Raw genomic sequence first — 15,233 nt, 5'->3', positions numbered from 1 at the left:
CGGTTCCATTTTGCTCCCCAAGACCAGCTGGAGGCCACCAGTTAGTGGGAGCCAGTTCCCGAGTTACCAGGTGAAGCCTGGGGAAATAGTGACCCCGAGGCACCATGCTGGAGCTCCAGCGAGGACACACGCGCATTCGCAGGCCACAGATACTATGCACTTGCACACGCATACACGTTCTCACAGCCACAGACACACGGGGCTTGGTGACCTGACAGCTCAGAGACAGCGCAGCGCGGTAAGGTTAATAGAATGCGCATCGATTCTGCCGCGTGTTGGCCAGCCGAGCCAGCCGGGCCCCCTGGAGAAGCAGCCTCGCTTGGTGCTGGAGGTGGGGGGCACCCCTCTTCCCCGACGCAAGAGAGAGGGGTCGTTTTTCGGAGTCCGGCTACCACCAGCCCCCACCCCCGGTCCACTCTCTTCCCACCGTGCTCTCCCCAGGGCGGAGAGCCAGTCCCTGCGAAGGATGGGCGAGCACGCTGCCACACCCGGCCTGGGCTGTGAGGACCCTGCCGGCCACTTCGGATACGTGCGCTGCCGGGAGCCAGGCGGGCGGCGACCGGGCGGGGGGAGCAACACAGGGTGAGGATGACAAGAGAGCTTTGCTGCAGAACTTTGATCCCGATATTTCAAAAAGGAGGAGGCCAAGCCCAGCGCAGGAGAGAGGGGAGTGGGAGAGGGAGATGGAGGAGAGAGCTAGAGCCAGCCTGGGGACAGGTAGAGAGGAGAGCCGGGGAGGAGGGAACTGGGTTCAAGACAAAACAAGTCAGTGTCTCAGCATTTTAGACGCGGGAAGGGACTTTAGGAACCTTGCAATCTGGTCCTCTCCACACTACCTTCCACCTATGGGGAAACTGAGGTCCAGGAAGGTGAACTTTGGATTTTGTGGGTCCCAAGTCACACAGGGATGAGTTGAATATTTACATATTAAAAGCAGCTTCTTGTTGTAGTGGGAGCCAAGGAGGGCACGGAAGTAATGATGGTGTCCATGTCAAGTCCAGGCTCCTCCCATGACCCTCAGTCAATAATGGTGAGGCCAGAGGAGATGTCCCCTCCAAACCAGTCTAAGTCAGGAAACTCCCGTAAAGTCCGGTCTCCAAGACTCAGCCCTCCCCCTAGCTTCTCTGCCCTGCTGACACCAATGCCCTCTGAAGCCTGAACAAAGGGTGCCTCCACTGGTGGATGGGGGGCATAACCCTACATTCTACAAATGCCCGGACCCTCCTCATCCTCTCGCCTTTGAAAGACGGGCAGGGCAGTGCTCCCTCCCATTTCCCACCAAGACAAACTGAGGCCCAACAGCTTTAAGGGAAGGAGGAAACTTGAACCCAGAGCCGGTCGTCAGTGCAAGTCTATCTGCATCTCACACTGGCTCCAGCTCCCTGAGGGTGTCTGTAGTCCCACCACAGTCCCACAGCGAGAGCAAGCGGGGTTTTATTACAGGTAGGGTTTGGGGATGAATTCTAGGTTGTCCTTGATTTCCCCCCACACAAGTGCCGTCTTTGCAGACACCATTCCAGGTGGGAAAGGGCTAGGTGGGGAGGATGACACGGAGGCAGGTCCATGGTAGGCAGGGCCACAGGCCAGGGCATATGCCCCATGGAATTAGCAGCACCCAAACCAAGAGCCTTCAGGTAGGGATGGGGGCAGGAACCAGGACCTAGCCCAGAAGTCAGGTTGCCGAGAGTGAGGGTGAAGAAACGCTGAGCACCCAGGGCTGCTGCTGGATCCCAAGAGGGTCTGGTCTGCTGCTCCCTCCCCCACCCCCATTCCTGGTTCTCACCCAGAAACCCAAAGTCTGCCCTGTTCTAGGGACCCCAGCCGCAACTGCCCATTCCCCTTGCCAGTAAGGCCCTGTGCCCTCCCAGCAGGCACAGCCTGCCCTCCCCGCGGTGCTGCTGGGTTTACCATGAAGCCCGCCATCCAATACATTGTTCAGTGGGGCCAGGGGAGCAAGGGCCTCACACAGACCCCTCACCCAGGTCGGGGTTGTGGCAGAATCTCCCAGGCACCACAGCAGGCAGGGACTGTGGTCGGGGTGGGGACCACAGAACTCCACGAGGTCTTAAGCCAGCTTGCCCAGGCAAGGGGACAGCACAAGGACAGTCAGCAGCCTGGCTCCTGCATCCTCCAGGCTGTTTAGTCTCTTCCCTACTACCCGGCCCCCACCTCCAGAACCTCCGGGGAGAAGGATCCTTCCCCGAGCCACACCAGTTCCTCTCCTGTGATTTGTTCTGAATTTTCAAACAAAGAGTAATTATGACAGATGTGGAGCAATCAGCGTCATTATGTGGGAAACAAGAAAGGGAAAGGGAGCTGAGGGGGGCCTCGGGGGGTGGCGGGGAACGTGTCTTTCCTGTGTCTTTCCTCCTGGAAAGATGTAACTCCCACCTCTATCTCAAGCTCCCCAGTACCCTCCCAGCTTCCTCTCCTGCTGGGAACCCGTACCCAGCCACTCTGCCCAGCCTCACAGGTAGGACAAGACTTCTCTCTGCAGAGCATTCCAGCCTAACTGCCCTCCAGACTCTCCGCAGGCCTCCCGCAGCAGCTGGGGCTGGGGGCATGTAGCCCCGTCTGGCACACCCGGAAGTGGCTCCCACTTTGGCCAGGGTTCTAAGCTGTTCTCTGTTCCCAACGCTCTGGCACACCCACCCTGCATGTGCCCAGGTACCTGACTCTATTTCTGAGGCAAAAATACTGATTATGTTCTCAAGGGACTCACCCCCACTAAGGACACTCAGGCCACTGAATTTGGGGTCAGGTGGACCGGGTTTCAAACGCAGCTTCTCTACTTACTGTGTACCCTTGGGCAAGTTAATTCACCATTCTGGGCTTCTGTTTACTCATTTGTGAAATGACTAGTAATAGGGCTAGTAAAATAGGACTAGTAACACTACCAATGGAAATGCCGTGGGAATTAAGTAAATTAACACACAGAGAGGGCTTAGGACGGTGCAGCCGCATATAACTAGGACCACTCACTCCCACTACTACTGGTTAGTTCATCACCAGCACCAGCACTTAGGTAGCCCTCGAACCACTCAGCTCAGCATACGGGGTGCTTTGGAAACTCAGGCGCTCTCTGAAATATGCCACGGATGTCAGAAGCCCATACCCGAGATCTGCTGGCTAACACTCACATACAGAACTACAACCACAGACAGAGCCTGGGGTAGGGCAGGACACACACAAAAAATGGAAATATATGTGCCAGTCTGTCCTGGAGGGGATATAAAAAGATTTCCCCCTTCCCCAACCAGAGAGCAGTGAGGCACTGGGCAAGGCAAGAGGCACAAGGGATTCTCTAACCTGCCCAGGCTGGAGGACCAATCACATCCTTGGGCAGGTTACCCCCTTGGGGCCTCAGTTTTCAAGTCTGTAAAATGAGAAGGTGGGACGAGCTGAGCTCCAAAGTGTCCCCTGTAGTCTGGATGCCTGTGATTCTACTTAGAGGCTGGGAGGACCTCCCAGGTCCTAGACGAACCAGGAATTTTAGGATTCTTTTGCTGTAGCCTGCAACTCAGTGAAAGGGCTAGAACTTGGTTCTCTCTCCTCCTCCCCTCCATTTAGGTGGTCTGGTCTCCATCTGCCCACCCCAAGTCCCTGGGGCCTCTTGCTAGTCCCCCCCTCACATTCCAATGGCCTTGGGGGCAGCAGCCAGACCAGAAAGTCCAGTTCCTGCCCATTATCACTGCTCGTATCTGCACTGCAACCCAACACCAGCATTCCAGAGAGCAGCCCGGGGGCTGCCCCCACCCACCCACTGTGGTCAGTGTCCGGGCTCAGAGACAGGCCCCGAGCAGGGGCCAGTGTTCTCAGATTCCTCTCCAGGAAGGTGTGCCCCCAGGGAGACTCCGACTTGCTGGGGAGGCCCCAGACCCCTTCCTTCGGGGTCTTCTTTGAACCTCACCCCCTCAGACTCTCCTCTTCCTATCTCTTTGCTCTATGCTGAAGCCTGAGCTCACCTACTTTTGCTCCTGAAACACAGGTATCTCCCTCCAAGCGCAGAAGAGGATGGTGGACGCAGGAATTGGAATTGCTACAACTGGAGAAAGAGGCAGGAGGAAGGACAGAACAATAAAGAGAGCCGGAGAGAGGAAGACGGTAGGGCCGGAGAAATGAGGACTGAGGAGTGATAAAGACAGAGACCCTGAACATGGCCTCACAGGAAGGCAGAGGTGGGGCAGAGTGTGGGAGTGTCAAAGACTCAGGAGCCCCGAGACTAAGATCCAGAGAAGAGATGGAGAGTGTGAGCTGGAGCCCTCTGCCTGAATCAGGTGGCGCTGGCCTGGATTAAGCCCATACTCCCACCCCCTCCATCTCCCTGTGGTCTGGGGTCTGGCCTGCAGCTCCTCCTTGCTCGCCCCTCTTCAGGCCCTTGCTGGGCACCTGCCTTTCCACTTTCCCTGGGTCACAATGTCATCTGTCCAGTCACCCCTCTTTAGGAAGCTCCCGGGACTGCTCCCATCCATAGAGGTCACTCTCTTTTCTGCTCCTCCCTTGCATTTGAAGGCAGTCACAAAGGGTTAGCCTTTCTTGGAACAGGGTGAACAAAGTTGGGGGCAGGGGAAGCGAGCTCAGAAATCAAAGAACGGTCCTTTGGTGGGGAGGTGGGGGGTTTGGGGCAGGGGAGGGAGGATGGAGGATGGAGCAGCCCTGGCCAGCAGGCTCGGATTGCAGCCAGATTGCTGGCATTCGTCTAATGAGTAAGAAAACTATGGCCTAGACTCCCCAGAGGTACTATGGCCGGGCCCACATGCCCGTCATGTAAGCCCCACGCTCCACCAGTGACCTAAGGCTTTTCCTCCCTCCTCCCTCACTTCAGCTGCAGGACTTAATAGAATTATCTACCACTCCCTCTTGCCCTGCACCAGTTCTGTCCACTCTAGATCTCTAGCCTGGTCACACTGCTCAAGGGAGGAGGGATTCCCGCAGGAGACTCCTTTGAGGAGAGCTGGACCCCAATCGTAAGCCCCGTGCACCTCCTTCAGCACACACCTGTATGCTCAGGTGCCCACAGAGGCCCACGTGGCAATATACACACACACTACTGGTCTCTACATTTCTTGTTGCAACAAGGCTACGGCCAGAGATCTTAGGGAGGCATGGGTTAGTTACACAGGCAGACATTTTTGGAATCACTTGGTACAGTTTAAACAGACAGCAGTGAGCTGTTTGGTTTTCCACCCTGCGTGCCCTTCTGTTCTACTTTTATTGAAGGCTGTGTTGAACAACCTTCAAGCTGCTGTGAAAAGTCTCTCTGACACACACACACACACACACACACACACACACACACACACACGGCTGCAGGGACTTTGGAGAGGAGAGGGAAAGGCAATACAAGAAGGCCAGAAGTGAAAAAGTCCTTTCTCCCTGGGGGTGGGGAGGGAATAGGGGTCTAAGGGGGGGCTGGGGGCCTGTTTCATTTGCAGGCTGCAAATGCCTCTCCTATTCACCGGCCCACATTCCCAGCCAAGGCGCCCGGCCACGGACAATGCCGGAACAGGAACAGAGAAGATTTGCACATTGTGTTCAAGGGGCCAGCTGGCTGCCTGCGACAGTGGAGCCAAGGTGTGGGAACCAGAAGATTTCGACTTCCACACTCAAGTCCTGCTGGTGGGGTGAGGGGCGGTCCTCCCCCCACAGTTGGGGCCAGTGGGCCTGGGGACACAGCCTTCATCCAGCCAGGGAATAAAGTCCAAGGCAGGAGATCCCGAGGCCCAGGCATGAGGGCTACCAAGCAATTTGGTCTCTGATTCGCACCCCATCTGGTGAGGAAGAGAGAGTCTCAGCTCCTCTAGAGATAAACACACAGCAGCCGCCACCCCATGATTTTGCTCCGAGTGTGTTATGTTCCCCTGCCGATCCTCCCCGTTCACAAGCTTCTGTTCCTATGAGCTATGCTATCAATTATGAGGTCGGGAGAAACAGAGAGAAAGCAAAAGAGAAGCTGAGAGAGACAGAGCTTTGCACCCAGAAGGCCACATGTTCATTTAGTTTTTACCAAGCTCCACAGGCAGGGGATGTGAGAAATACAAAAGGAAGAGAAGCCCCTTAGGAGCTTAAAATCTAGTTAAGGAGACAGATGGACTATCTAGCCACAAAACAGTTACTTAACAATGCAAGCAGCCCTCACTGAGAGGAGGGCTGAGCCTGAATGCCGCAGACCACAAGTACTCCCCGCCTTAGGAGCGGGAAGAAGAAATTACTCTAAACTAAGTGGTCTTTGGGGAGGGATCGGGTAAGGAACGGAATAGACTGGGAAAAGGCTCAGGGAAGGCAGGCATGTCCCAAGGACTGACTGGATGGAAAGGAAGCCTTAATACGGTAGAGCAGAGATGAACCTTGGTCCAACTGCTCAATATTACAATGAGGAAAGCAAAGTCCAGAGAGGGTGAGTGACTTGCCCAGAGCCACAGAGGACTCCTGGTGTCCAGGCAAGGCCCTTTCCATCACACCTCACAGCTTCTCAGGAACACCAAATGGGGTTGGTCTGTGGAGTACTGACTGGCAGGGAGAAGGCCCCGACCCTCACCCATTTGCACCTACCTCTGCGCCACAGCATACTTATGGGTGACCCGCCTGGCGTGAGAGAAGGCCTTGTCGTGGCCACTCACTCATCACACCGGCAGCACCTCAGCTGCAGCGCCTGCTTCCTGCTCTAATGGGTAGGCAGACGCGTGCAAGGGGCAGAGAGGAGACTTCCTCAGGGTTACTTTGGCTGAGCTGCCCCTCAAGGGGGAAAGAAAAGCTTGGGTGACAAAGGCCTCCAGGTGACAAAGGCTTCCAGGGTTACCAGCCATTGTGCCAGGAACCGCTTCCCTACACATCCCACTGTCTACACTGAGGCGCTCCGGGGTCCCCTCACACAAGCTGTACCACCCAGCAGCTCCAGCCCAAAGTTTTCCCAACCCCCCACCCCAGACCTGGTTCCACAGACCTATGCCCAGACCCCGCCCCCAGATCCGCACAAGCATGGGTCTTGCTGCTGAAAGAGATTCCAGAGTCGTTGGTTAAACTTCCCTCCCTCAGACAGGCTAAGAATGATTCAGCCTTTAGGAGGGGGTGACTGAGGGCCTGAGACGTAGGTGACTTACTGGGCTGGAGACAGCAGGGGACTAGAATTGGACTTCCACTCTTCTCACCACACTGCGCTCCCTCTTTCTAGGAGTCGGGCTCACCAGTGCCTTCCTGGAACCATCACATCTAAAGGAGCTCAGAGCTTCACATTTCTCACCTCTGTTACCTCCCCGGGATAATGACAGTATCTAAGGAACACTTTCTACGTACCCTGCTCTATGCTAAGTTCTTAGGCGTATTCTCATAGGTCATCCTCATAGCATTCCTCCTTGGTAAGTATTATTTCCTCCAATTTAAGGATGAGGAAACTGAGACTCAGAGAGTCCAGTTTCCCAAGTCCCTCCAGCTGGGGGTGTGTTTGCCTCCACAGCCCACCCTCATAACAATTGTTGGGTACCCCAATCAGGATGGCCCCAGGCTGCTGGGAAGGCATTCCTGGCTCTTTGAGAGCCCTGCCTGCACTGGAACAGGCTGGTCCTCATCCTAAATTAGCGCTCAATACCTAGCACTAACAGTAATACTTAATGAGCATTTCCTAGAGGCCAAGTCCTGTGCCAGGTGCCTTCCATCCATCACCTCATTTAATCCTCAGACGGCCCTGATAGGCTGATGGGATTATGCTCATTCTTTTCAGATGACAGCACAAAGACTCAAGAGAATTAAAAGTAACTCTTGCTAAGGACGCATCGTCAGTGAGTGGCAGAGCTGGGGTTCAGACCCACCTAGGTGCGGCCCTGAAGCCCATATTCTACGGACTTCACTGTGCTGCCCACAGACCCAGCCACCCCCACCAGTGATTCTGACATGGGAGGGGGCTCTCCTCCGCACCTGTGGGCCAGCATCATTGGCATTGCCTGGGATCTCGTTAGACCTGCAGAACCCCAGGCCTTGGCCTAGACCTACTGATTCACAATCTGAATTTTATCAAGATCCCCAGGTAACTCACAGGCATACTAAAGTCTGAGAAGTCCTGATCTAGATCATCTAGCTCCAGTTTCCCAAGGGGCCTGAGACCAAGAACTGAGGCCAGGAAGTGAGAGGCAGGAAATGAGGGCATCTGCCTGAGGAGAGTTGGGGGTGGGTCTCCCTCCCAATCATCCCCCCTCCTCGTAGCTAGCCCATCCCTCTTTGGAGTCATCCAGGCACACAGACCTCAACAGGTGTGAGTCAATGCATGTTCCCACTGGATCGGGTGACCCACATGCCCTTCCTGGAGCCCCTCCAGAGGGATGGCAGAGGGTCTCACAGGACAGCCAAGCTTCAGACGATGCTCAGAGGCTTGGGAGAATCCCCAGGCCCTCCCACGAAGGGGTTAAAACAGAACAGGTCGTACTCTGGCTCCAATAATTCTACTCCTTGAGAGATTTCCCTAGAGTACTCCCTAACTGAATCTCAGCGCGGGAGAAAGCTGGGGGGCTGGGAGCGGATTCAGGCAGTCTGCTATTGCTGGCAACATGAGTGGAATCACCTTTAAATGAAGAAAAAGGTATTGACTCCATTACCGAGTGCCTCCTCTGTGCCAGGCAAAGCATGGGGTGTGTTAGTCCTTACAACCATCCTACAAAGTAGGATTATATGCACATTTCACATATTGGTGAGGAAACTGGGCCACGGAGAGATTAACTTGTCCAGGGTCTCATCCTTAACAAGTGTCTCGATTTTCAGCCCCCAAACTATAAACACATGGAACGGCAAGGCAGAGAAACCAGACGTGCTGGAAGCACGAGTGTTCCTAGGACCCTGAGCCACTCTGTCCTAAAAAGGAGATACTTTGAACTAAAGCCCCCAAGGAATCAGCCTGTAGTCTAGCCCATCCTGGGCAGGCCATCTTTCCATGACAGCATCCGAGCCCACTGGGATGGGAGAGGGGGCATTCCCAGCCATCGGCCTCTGGCCCAGAGCTTGGATGCCCCAGCAGACCTGCCCACACTCACCTGGACCCCTAGCTGCCTCACTGGGGTAGTCCACTGGGTGGACTGTGTGTCTGTGAGGGGTGCTTAGCATACCCCCGCCCTATCAGCCCCTGTAGAGCAGGCAGGAGAATCAGGGGCTCTGGAGGGCACCTCACACCTTTTCAGAAGGCACCCTCCCATGTCACACAACATCTGCCCTGCCTGCGGGCATGCGGGCAGGGAGTTATTACCAGAGGAGAAAACCCGGGCAGCTAATCAGCTTTGGAGGTTCCTAGGGACATCAGCCTATGAAGTGAGAAAAGGGGATTCAGCCACCCGGTTGCTTGGTATCCAAGCATTCCCCATGGGGCCACAAGCCTTGTGGGGGAGAGAGACCGCATCAGACTGCCCGTGTTTGGAGGCAAACCCCCAGCTGTCCCCAGGACCCCAAAGGATTAACCAAGCTGACCTCGCCCACTGGCCCTTCCCCCAGTCAGAGCCCACAGCTCACTTTTCTTATACTGTTAGGAGTTTAAGGAAGCCAAACATCTTGAAGGTATTACCACTTACAGAAAAGCACATTTACAATTAGCTATATATAAACACCTGGGGACTCATCTCCCAGAATTCTAGGCTGGTGATGCAGGGGCCACCTAACTTTCAATGTTGACCCAAGCCAGGGAGCAGCTCCCTGAGAAGTCTCTTCTCTCCCGCCCGAAAATCTTCCTCGGGTCCCTACACTCCGTCCACGCTTCTCTTCCTCACACCCAGCCATCTGCTCAGAAGCTGCACCAGCCTTCCCCTACACCGCCAGGAGGACCGGGGGATGAGGGGTCGCTGAGCCAGAAGTGATTCAGTCTCAAGGTCCGGGGTTGCCTCCCAGAGAGCTCCATATGGGGGCTTGGACGAGCCTTCCTTAGAACAAAGGGGCATCTTAAACCCAACTAGACGGCTCCTGCCTCAGAATGATTCATCACTCACCAGCCGTTCAGAGCAACTGTGCAAATGCCCTCAGAGCCAGGAAGAAACTTGTCAGTGATCAGATGGGGAAGAGGCAGCGTGCCACAGGAGTTAAGTGGGACTGTGCAGGGTTCAGAATACCTAGACTGCAGTCCTGGCTCCTCTGCTCACCAGAATGTCACAGATCCCCCTAAATCTCAGTTTTTCCATCTGTAAAAGAGGGATGATAACTGCCTATCTTCCAGTGTCATCACGATGACTAAATGAGATAATTCATGTAAAGCACTTAGGCAGGGAGCCCAGTATGCAGCAACTGCTTTATAAGTATTAGCTAAAATGATTACCAACCAAAGTTAAAGCAACTCCTTTAAGGAACACCCAGCACAAGCAAAGCACAAGTCTAGAGCGGAAACACCTCTTCTCTCCCAATCTAAAAAGCACATCAAATATCAAGTCACCACAATGTACACTTTAAAAATCTTATAATTTTATTGTCAATTACACCTCAATAAAATAAAATAAAGCTGAAATTTTTAAAGAAGTACACCAGCAGGAAGGTGAGTGGGAGTAATGTCATCATTGTGTTAACCCTGAAATTATTCTATCATATTTTTTGTAAAGCAAATTGTTGACAAGCTTCAGAATGTCATCACTGGTACAGTGAGGTTTTATTCTACCCAAAAGGTTTGAAAGTCAGCACGTAATGAAAAATTGCATGTAACCAAAATTACCCTTCAAAAATCTCTTAAAGGGCTTCCCTGGTGGCACAGTGGTTGAGAGTCCGCCTGCCGGTGCAGGAGACGCGGGTTCGTGCCCCGGTCTGGGAAGATCCCACATGCCGCGGAGCGGCTGGGCCCGTGAGCCATGGCCGCCGAGCCTGCGCGTCCAGAGCCTGTGCTCCACAACAGGGAGAGGCCACAGCAGTGAGAGGCCCGCGTACCGCAAAGGAAAAAAAAAAAACCATCTCTTAAATTACCCCCAAAGTATGACAACTGTTTATATTTAAACACAAAAATCATACTCAATAGACTGGGATGCTCACAATATACAGGCATATGGAAACTAAGACACACTGACCCAAGAACTGGATGAAGCTTGCTGTCTCTCTCTCCCTCTTCCCACAACAGTGTCTGGCTACATTCTTGTCAAATTGCATTCCAATCAGTTAAATGAGTATAAGATATAATTCCACCACCGCAAATTACTGCTATGCCCCTCTCAACTGACCCATGCTGAGAAATTAGGGCTCCAGAAGCTGCATAAGATGGAACTGCTCCCTCTATCCCCCCATGGCCTGGAAAAAAAAAAGTAAGGGCACCCACTTACTTGCAGCCTGGATTCGAGCCTTCCGGCTGACCACCAGCCCAAAGCGGTTCTGAGCCACACACTCATAGTCCCCCTCGTCTGAAGGGCTGCCTCCTCCATCCAGCAGGAAGTGGCGGATCATCAACGACCCATTGGCCAGCACGGTGGAGTGGGTACTCTCGGGCAGCTCCACCCCATTCTTCCTCCAGGTGATTCGCACTGGAGGGGTCCCCTCCACCTTGCAGCCCAGCACTACAGGCTGCCCACGGACTGCAACATCATCGCTTGGCTCCACAGCAAATGCCAGTTCGGCGGAGTGGCCGAGACCTGCATCAGGCGGGGGAGATGAGAGGAAAAGGAGAGGTTAGTGTGGAATGAGCAGACACAGGTGTTCCAAGTTCTCTGGATCTGTGTACCCCATCCCCATCATTCTGTGATGTTACTAGGAATCTCTATTAATATATAGACCTTTGTGCATCTCATGCAGTATAGTTACTTAATCAACATACCATCTCAGAGAGATGGATATTGTTTCTACCATCTTTTTTTTTATTTGTATCTTTTACAGAAAAGGAAACTGAAACCCAGAGATGTTAAGCAACTTGTCGGAGGCCTCAGAGTTAACAGCTGCAAATCTGGGATCTAAAAGCAACACTGATTCCAATATAGCCGCTGCCACTTCTGTGGTCACCCTGGTTAAGCACTGAAGCCTCACAGACTTTCAGGGTGTGACCTCAAGTAAAGTATTCAACCTCTCCGGGCTTCTCGGCCCTCGTCTGTTTAAATCAGGAACAACAATATGGCTTGCGTTGTAGGGTTGTTAAATATGACTAACAGACTCAAAGGCACTGCACTATGAAAAATTAAAATTTCTAAACAAATATAAAGTTGAGATAGTAATAAATCACTGTTTCATTTTGCTGGCAAAACCATCTGAGGCCTGGTCCAATGCCTGGCAGGGAGAAAGGTGTGTGGGCCCAGTACCGGGTACAGGCTAGGCGATGGTCCAGCTCCACTGCCCCACCCCTAGGATGCTCTGGGTTTTGGTTGCTTTGCTTGTTTTGCCTTTGTCATAGGAGGATGAGGGATACCAAACATCTACTCAGATTTCCCAAAATTTAGAAAGAGGGAGGTTCCTACAACCTCTACTCCCAGCAACCTCTTCACTCCTGCAGAATAGGAAAGAACTGGAAGAGGAGGGGAAAGAAGAGAAGGGAGAAGAGGGTGGTCAGGGAATCAGAAGAAGCCGGAGAGGAAGGACAAGAGCTCCAATCCCAGGCATGATGCCGAGTCTCCGACTTCTCAAGCGAGCAACTTACCAGACCAGTTACAACTTCACTCCAGGAGGAATGAACCCACCTGGGCTGAAAAGGCATCCACAGACCCCTCCTCACATTTCCAGGGAACTAGCGATCCGGGAGCTGGCCCGTCCCTAACTGACCAGCGCCCTCCCTGGCTGGGGGGAGATGGGGCGGCGGGTGGGGAGAAAGAAGGTGGAAGGCTGGGGTTAGGGGCGTTTCCCCCACTCTCAGGGATAGGTAATTCGTATTTTAAGACATTTGAGGGTCACGCCCCTTCAAATCTCTACCCATCTTTACCAGGAACTGCGTTTCAGCAGCCTCAGTTCTCCACCCCAAGCCCAGTTACAGCAACTGGGGGATAAAGTTTCTCCTAGAGGCGGCCGCGATACTCCGCTTCTCCGAGCTAAGAGGGGAGAGAATACTGCCCAGAGGAGTGTCTGTTGAGAACTTGGGGTGGGAGGGGAAGGGACTAGATTTGTGCCCCTCTCCCGTGAGATGGGCCCGTTACAGCCACTGAGGGAACAGGATGGTGGTGACGGAGCTCCAGGCGGCAAAGCCGGCAAACCCCGAGCTCTGCGTGTGCACCCTCCGGGGCAGGGCGGGCACGTGAGCATCCCCGCCGTTCGCTAGCCCTCGGTCGGCTTCTCTCCCCGCTTCCTCAGCTCGCGGGGTGTCTCTCGGGTTTCTCCCTCCCCACGCGCGGCCCGCCGGGAATCTTCCTCCTCCTCCTCCTCCTCGTCCTCGGTCTCTCCCTCGCACTCCGCGTCCCAGTCCCGGCTCCAAATCCACGACGTGCTCTCCGCCCAGCGCAGCCCGCTGGGTCCCGGCCTCCGCCCCCGGGGTCTGCCGCCTGCTGCCTCGGCCGCCTCGCGCCACTCTGTGCCCACCCCTGGGCTCCAAGCACCCCAGCGCGCCCCCTCGGACGGGCCTCAGCCCTGTGGTCTCCCATGGCTCGTTTCCCCCTCTCCCCAACTCCAGCCTGCCTGCCGAGCTCCTGCTTTGCCGCGCTCCTTGCTCCTCAGTCCGGGCTCAGGCACTGCCCTGAGTCCTGGAGACGCAGCGGACGGAATGCCGGTCTCTCTTAGGGGGGCTCCATCCTCAGCATTCCCCTGCCGCCCCCGGCAACCCGGCCTCAGCGCCCCGTCCCGTTCGCCTCCCCTTCTCGGGCAAGTCCCTCAGACCCGCAGGTCCGCGCCGCTCTCCCCGGGTCCGCCCCTCGCGCCCGCTTACTCCCTTCTCGCCCTTCCCGGGGCTCGGTCCTCAGCCGCCGGCTCGCGAGCGCCCTAGCTCACCGTCGCTCGGCGCGGGCAGCAGCAGCAACAGCAGCAGAGGCAGCAGGAGCCGGGGCCGGCAGCACGGGGGCGCGGCGCGCGGAGCAGCCATGGGGTTCGCGGTCCGCTCGGCTCGGCGACGCGCGGCTCTGGGGCCTCTCGCGGCTCACAGCGTCCCGCGGGGCCGGCGCCGGGGCCGAGGCCGGGGCTCCGGCCGGGGCCGAGGCCGGGCGGCTGGGGGCTGGGGCCACATGCCTGCCTAGGAGCGCCGGGGGCGCAGGGGGAGCACGGCCGCTTGCGCCATCTTGCACCCACCCCGGCGATCTGTCAGCCTCGCCCGGGGTGCGCGCTCCGCACTCGCACAGCCCGCGCCCGCCCCTCCCTCTTCCCGCCGCCCGCCGCCCCCCCCTTCCCTCCCCTCCCGGTCCCCTCCCCCAGCCCCCTCTCCCCGGAGGCCCGGTCTGGGGAACAAAAGAGCCGGCGAGCGCTTTAAGCGGCCGGACATTCCCGGCTGCGCGGCGGACGCGCCCCCTGCGCTTTGAACTGGGGCCGGAGCGGCGGGCGCCGTCCTGAGCTGCAGCCCCGTACCCCTCCCCCGCGGACCAGCCCCGGACTTGGGGGCGACTGGGGAAGTGGAGACCCAGCGGACCGCCGAATGGGTCTGGGCTGCGGAGAAACCCGCAAAGCTGTGGGATTCCCTCTGACCCACTCTTTCTGCTGCGCCCTCCTGCACCGTGTCCAAGTCTATATTGTCGAGATAATTCCCTAAAAGCTGCACAAAGTTGTCAAAGATTCGGTTTTCCTTTGGTTTCCGGTCCTTCCAACCAAAGGCTAGGACGTTTAGCTGCAAGACTGGCCTCTTCAGACTGAAGAGTTCTGGCGCTTGGGTGGACAGAGGTAGGAGAAGTGGGAAGGCAGCTTCATCCCGGGCCCTGGGAGAGCGGAACCAACAGGACAATGAGAACACTTAAGTGACCCGGTTCCGATGTTCTGCACGCTGTTTAGACCCGCAAACCCAGGCAGTCACTCTTGGAACTCATCTGAGAGATAATCATATCGCCCCTGCTCACTCATAGGGAAATTTAAAGAACACAGGTCATGACAAATAGCCTGGTAACTGGGAAAGCATATTGAAAGTTAAAATTCCCAGTAACATTTCTATGCCACAAAGAAGACTCAAGGTTTCATGTCAGAGAACATAAAAGGAGACAGCATCAGTCTCAGGTAAGAAGTGTTATGGAAGATAGGCATGCCTCTTAGGACATACATCCCCATGCTGGCCCTCAGAGATCTTCAGTCTCGGCCACTCACTATTAAATGATCTTCTGTTGAGTCCAGCATGATGTGCTAGTCCATCAAAATTACTGAGCATCTACTAAGTTCAAGGGGCAGGAGGCTTAAAGAGAGTAGTCTCTGCCTCA

The 15,233-nt window shown here is 55.4% G+C and overlaps 1 protein-coding gene across 2 annotated transcripts in view; it reads right to left on the bottom strand.

Annotated features, from left to right (window-relative positions):
- The window catches only part of IGDCC3 (immunoglobulin superfamily DCC subclass member 3), a 43,158-nt gene extending 29,017 nt beyond the window's left edge, over positions 1 to 14,141 (bottom strand). Inside the window, exons 1-2 of one of the 2 annotated variants that reach the window (XM_032623688.1) lie at positions 13,834 to 14,141; positions 11,262 to 11,567 (exon numbers count right to left, since the gene is read on the bottom strand). In XM_032623688.1, the coding sequence (XP_032479579.1) occupies positions 11,262 to 11,567; positions 13,834 to 13,924 (397 nt within the window). In that variant the 5' untranslated portion in view covers positions 13,925 to 14,141. Of the gene's footprint in view, positions 1 to 11,261; positions 11,568 to 13,833 lie in introns of those variants that run through there. The other variant, XM_032623689.1, reaches the window with a different exon arrangement.
- Positions 14,142 to 15,233: the final 1,092 nt, after the last annotated feature.

The sequence above is a fragment of the Phocoena sinus genome, chromosome 2 (genome assembly GCF_008692025.1).
Source record: "Phocoena sinus isolate mPhoSin1 chromosome 2, mPhoSin1.pri, whole genome shotgun sequence".
NCBI lineage: Eukaryota > Metazoa > Chordata > Mammalia > Artiodactyla > Phocoenidae > Phocoena > Phocoena sinus.
This window is presented reverse-complemented; position numbering and strand designations above follow the sequence as displayed.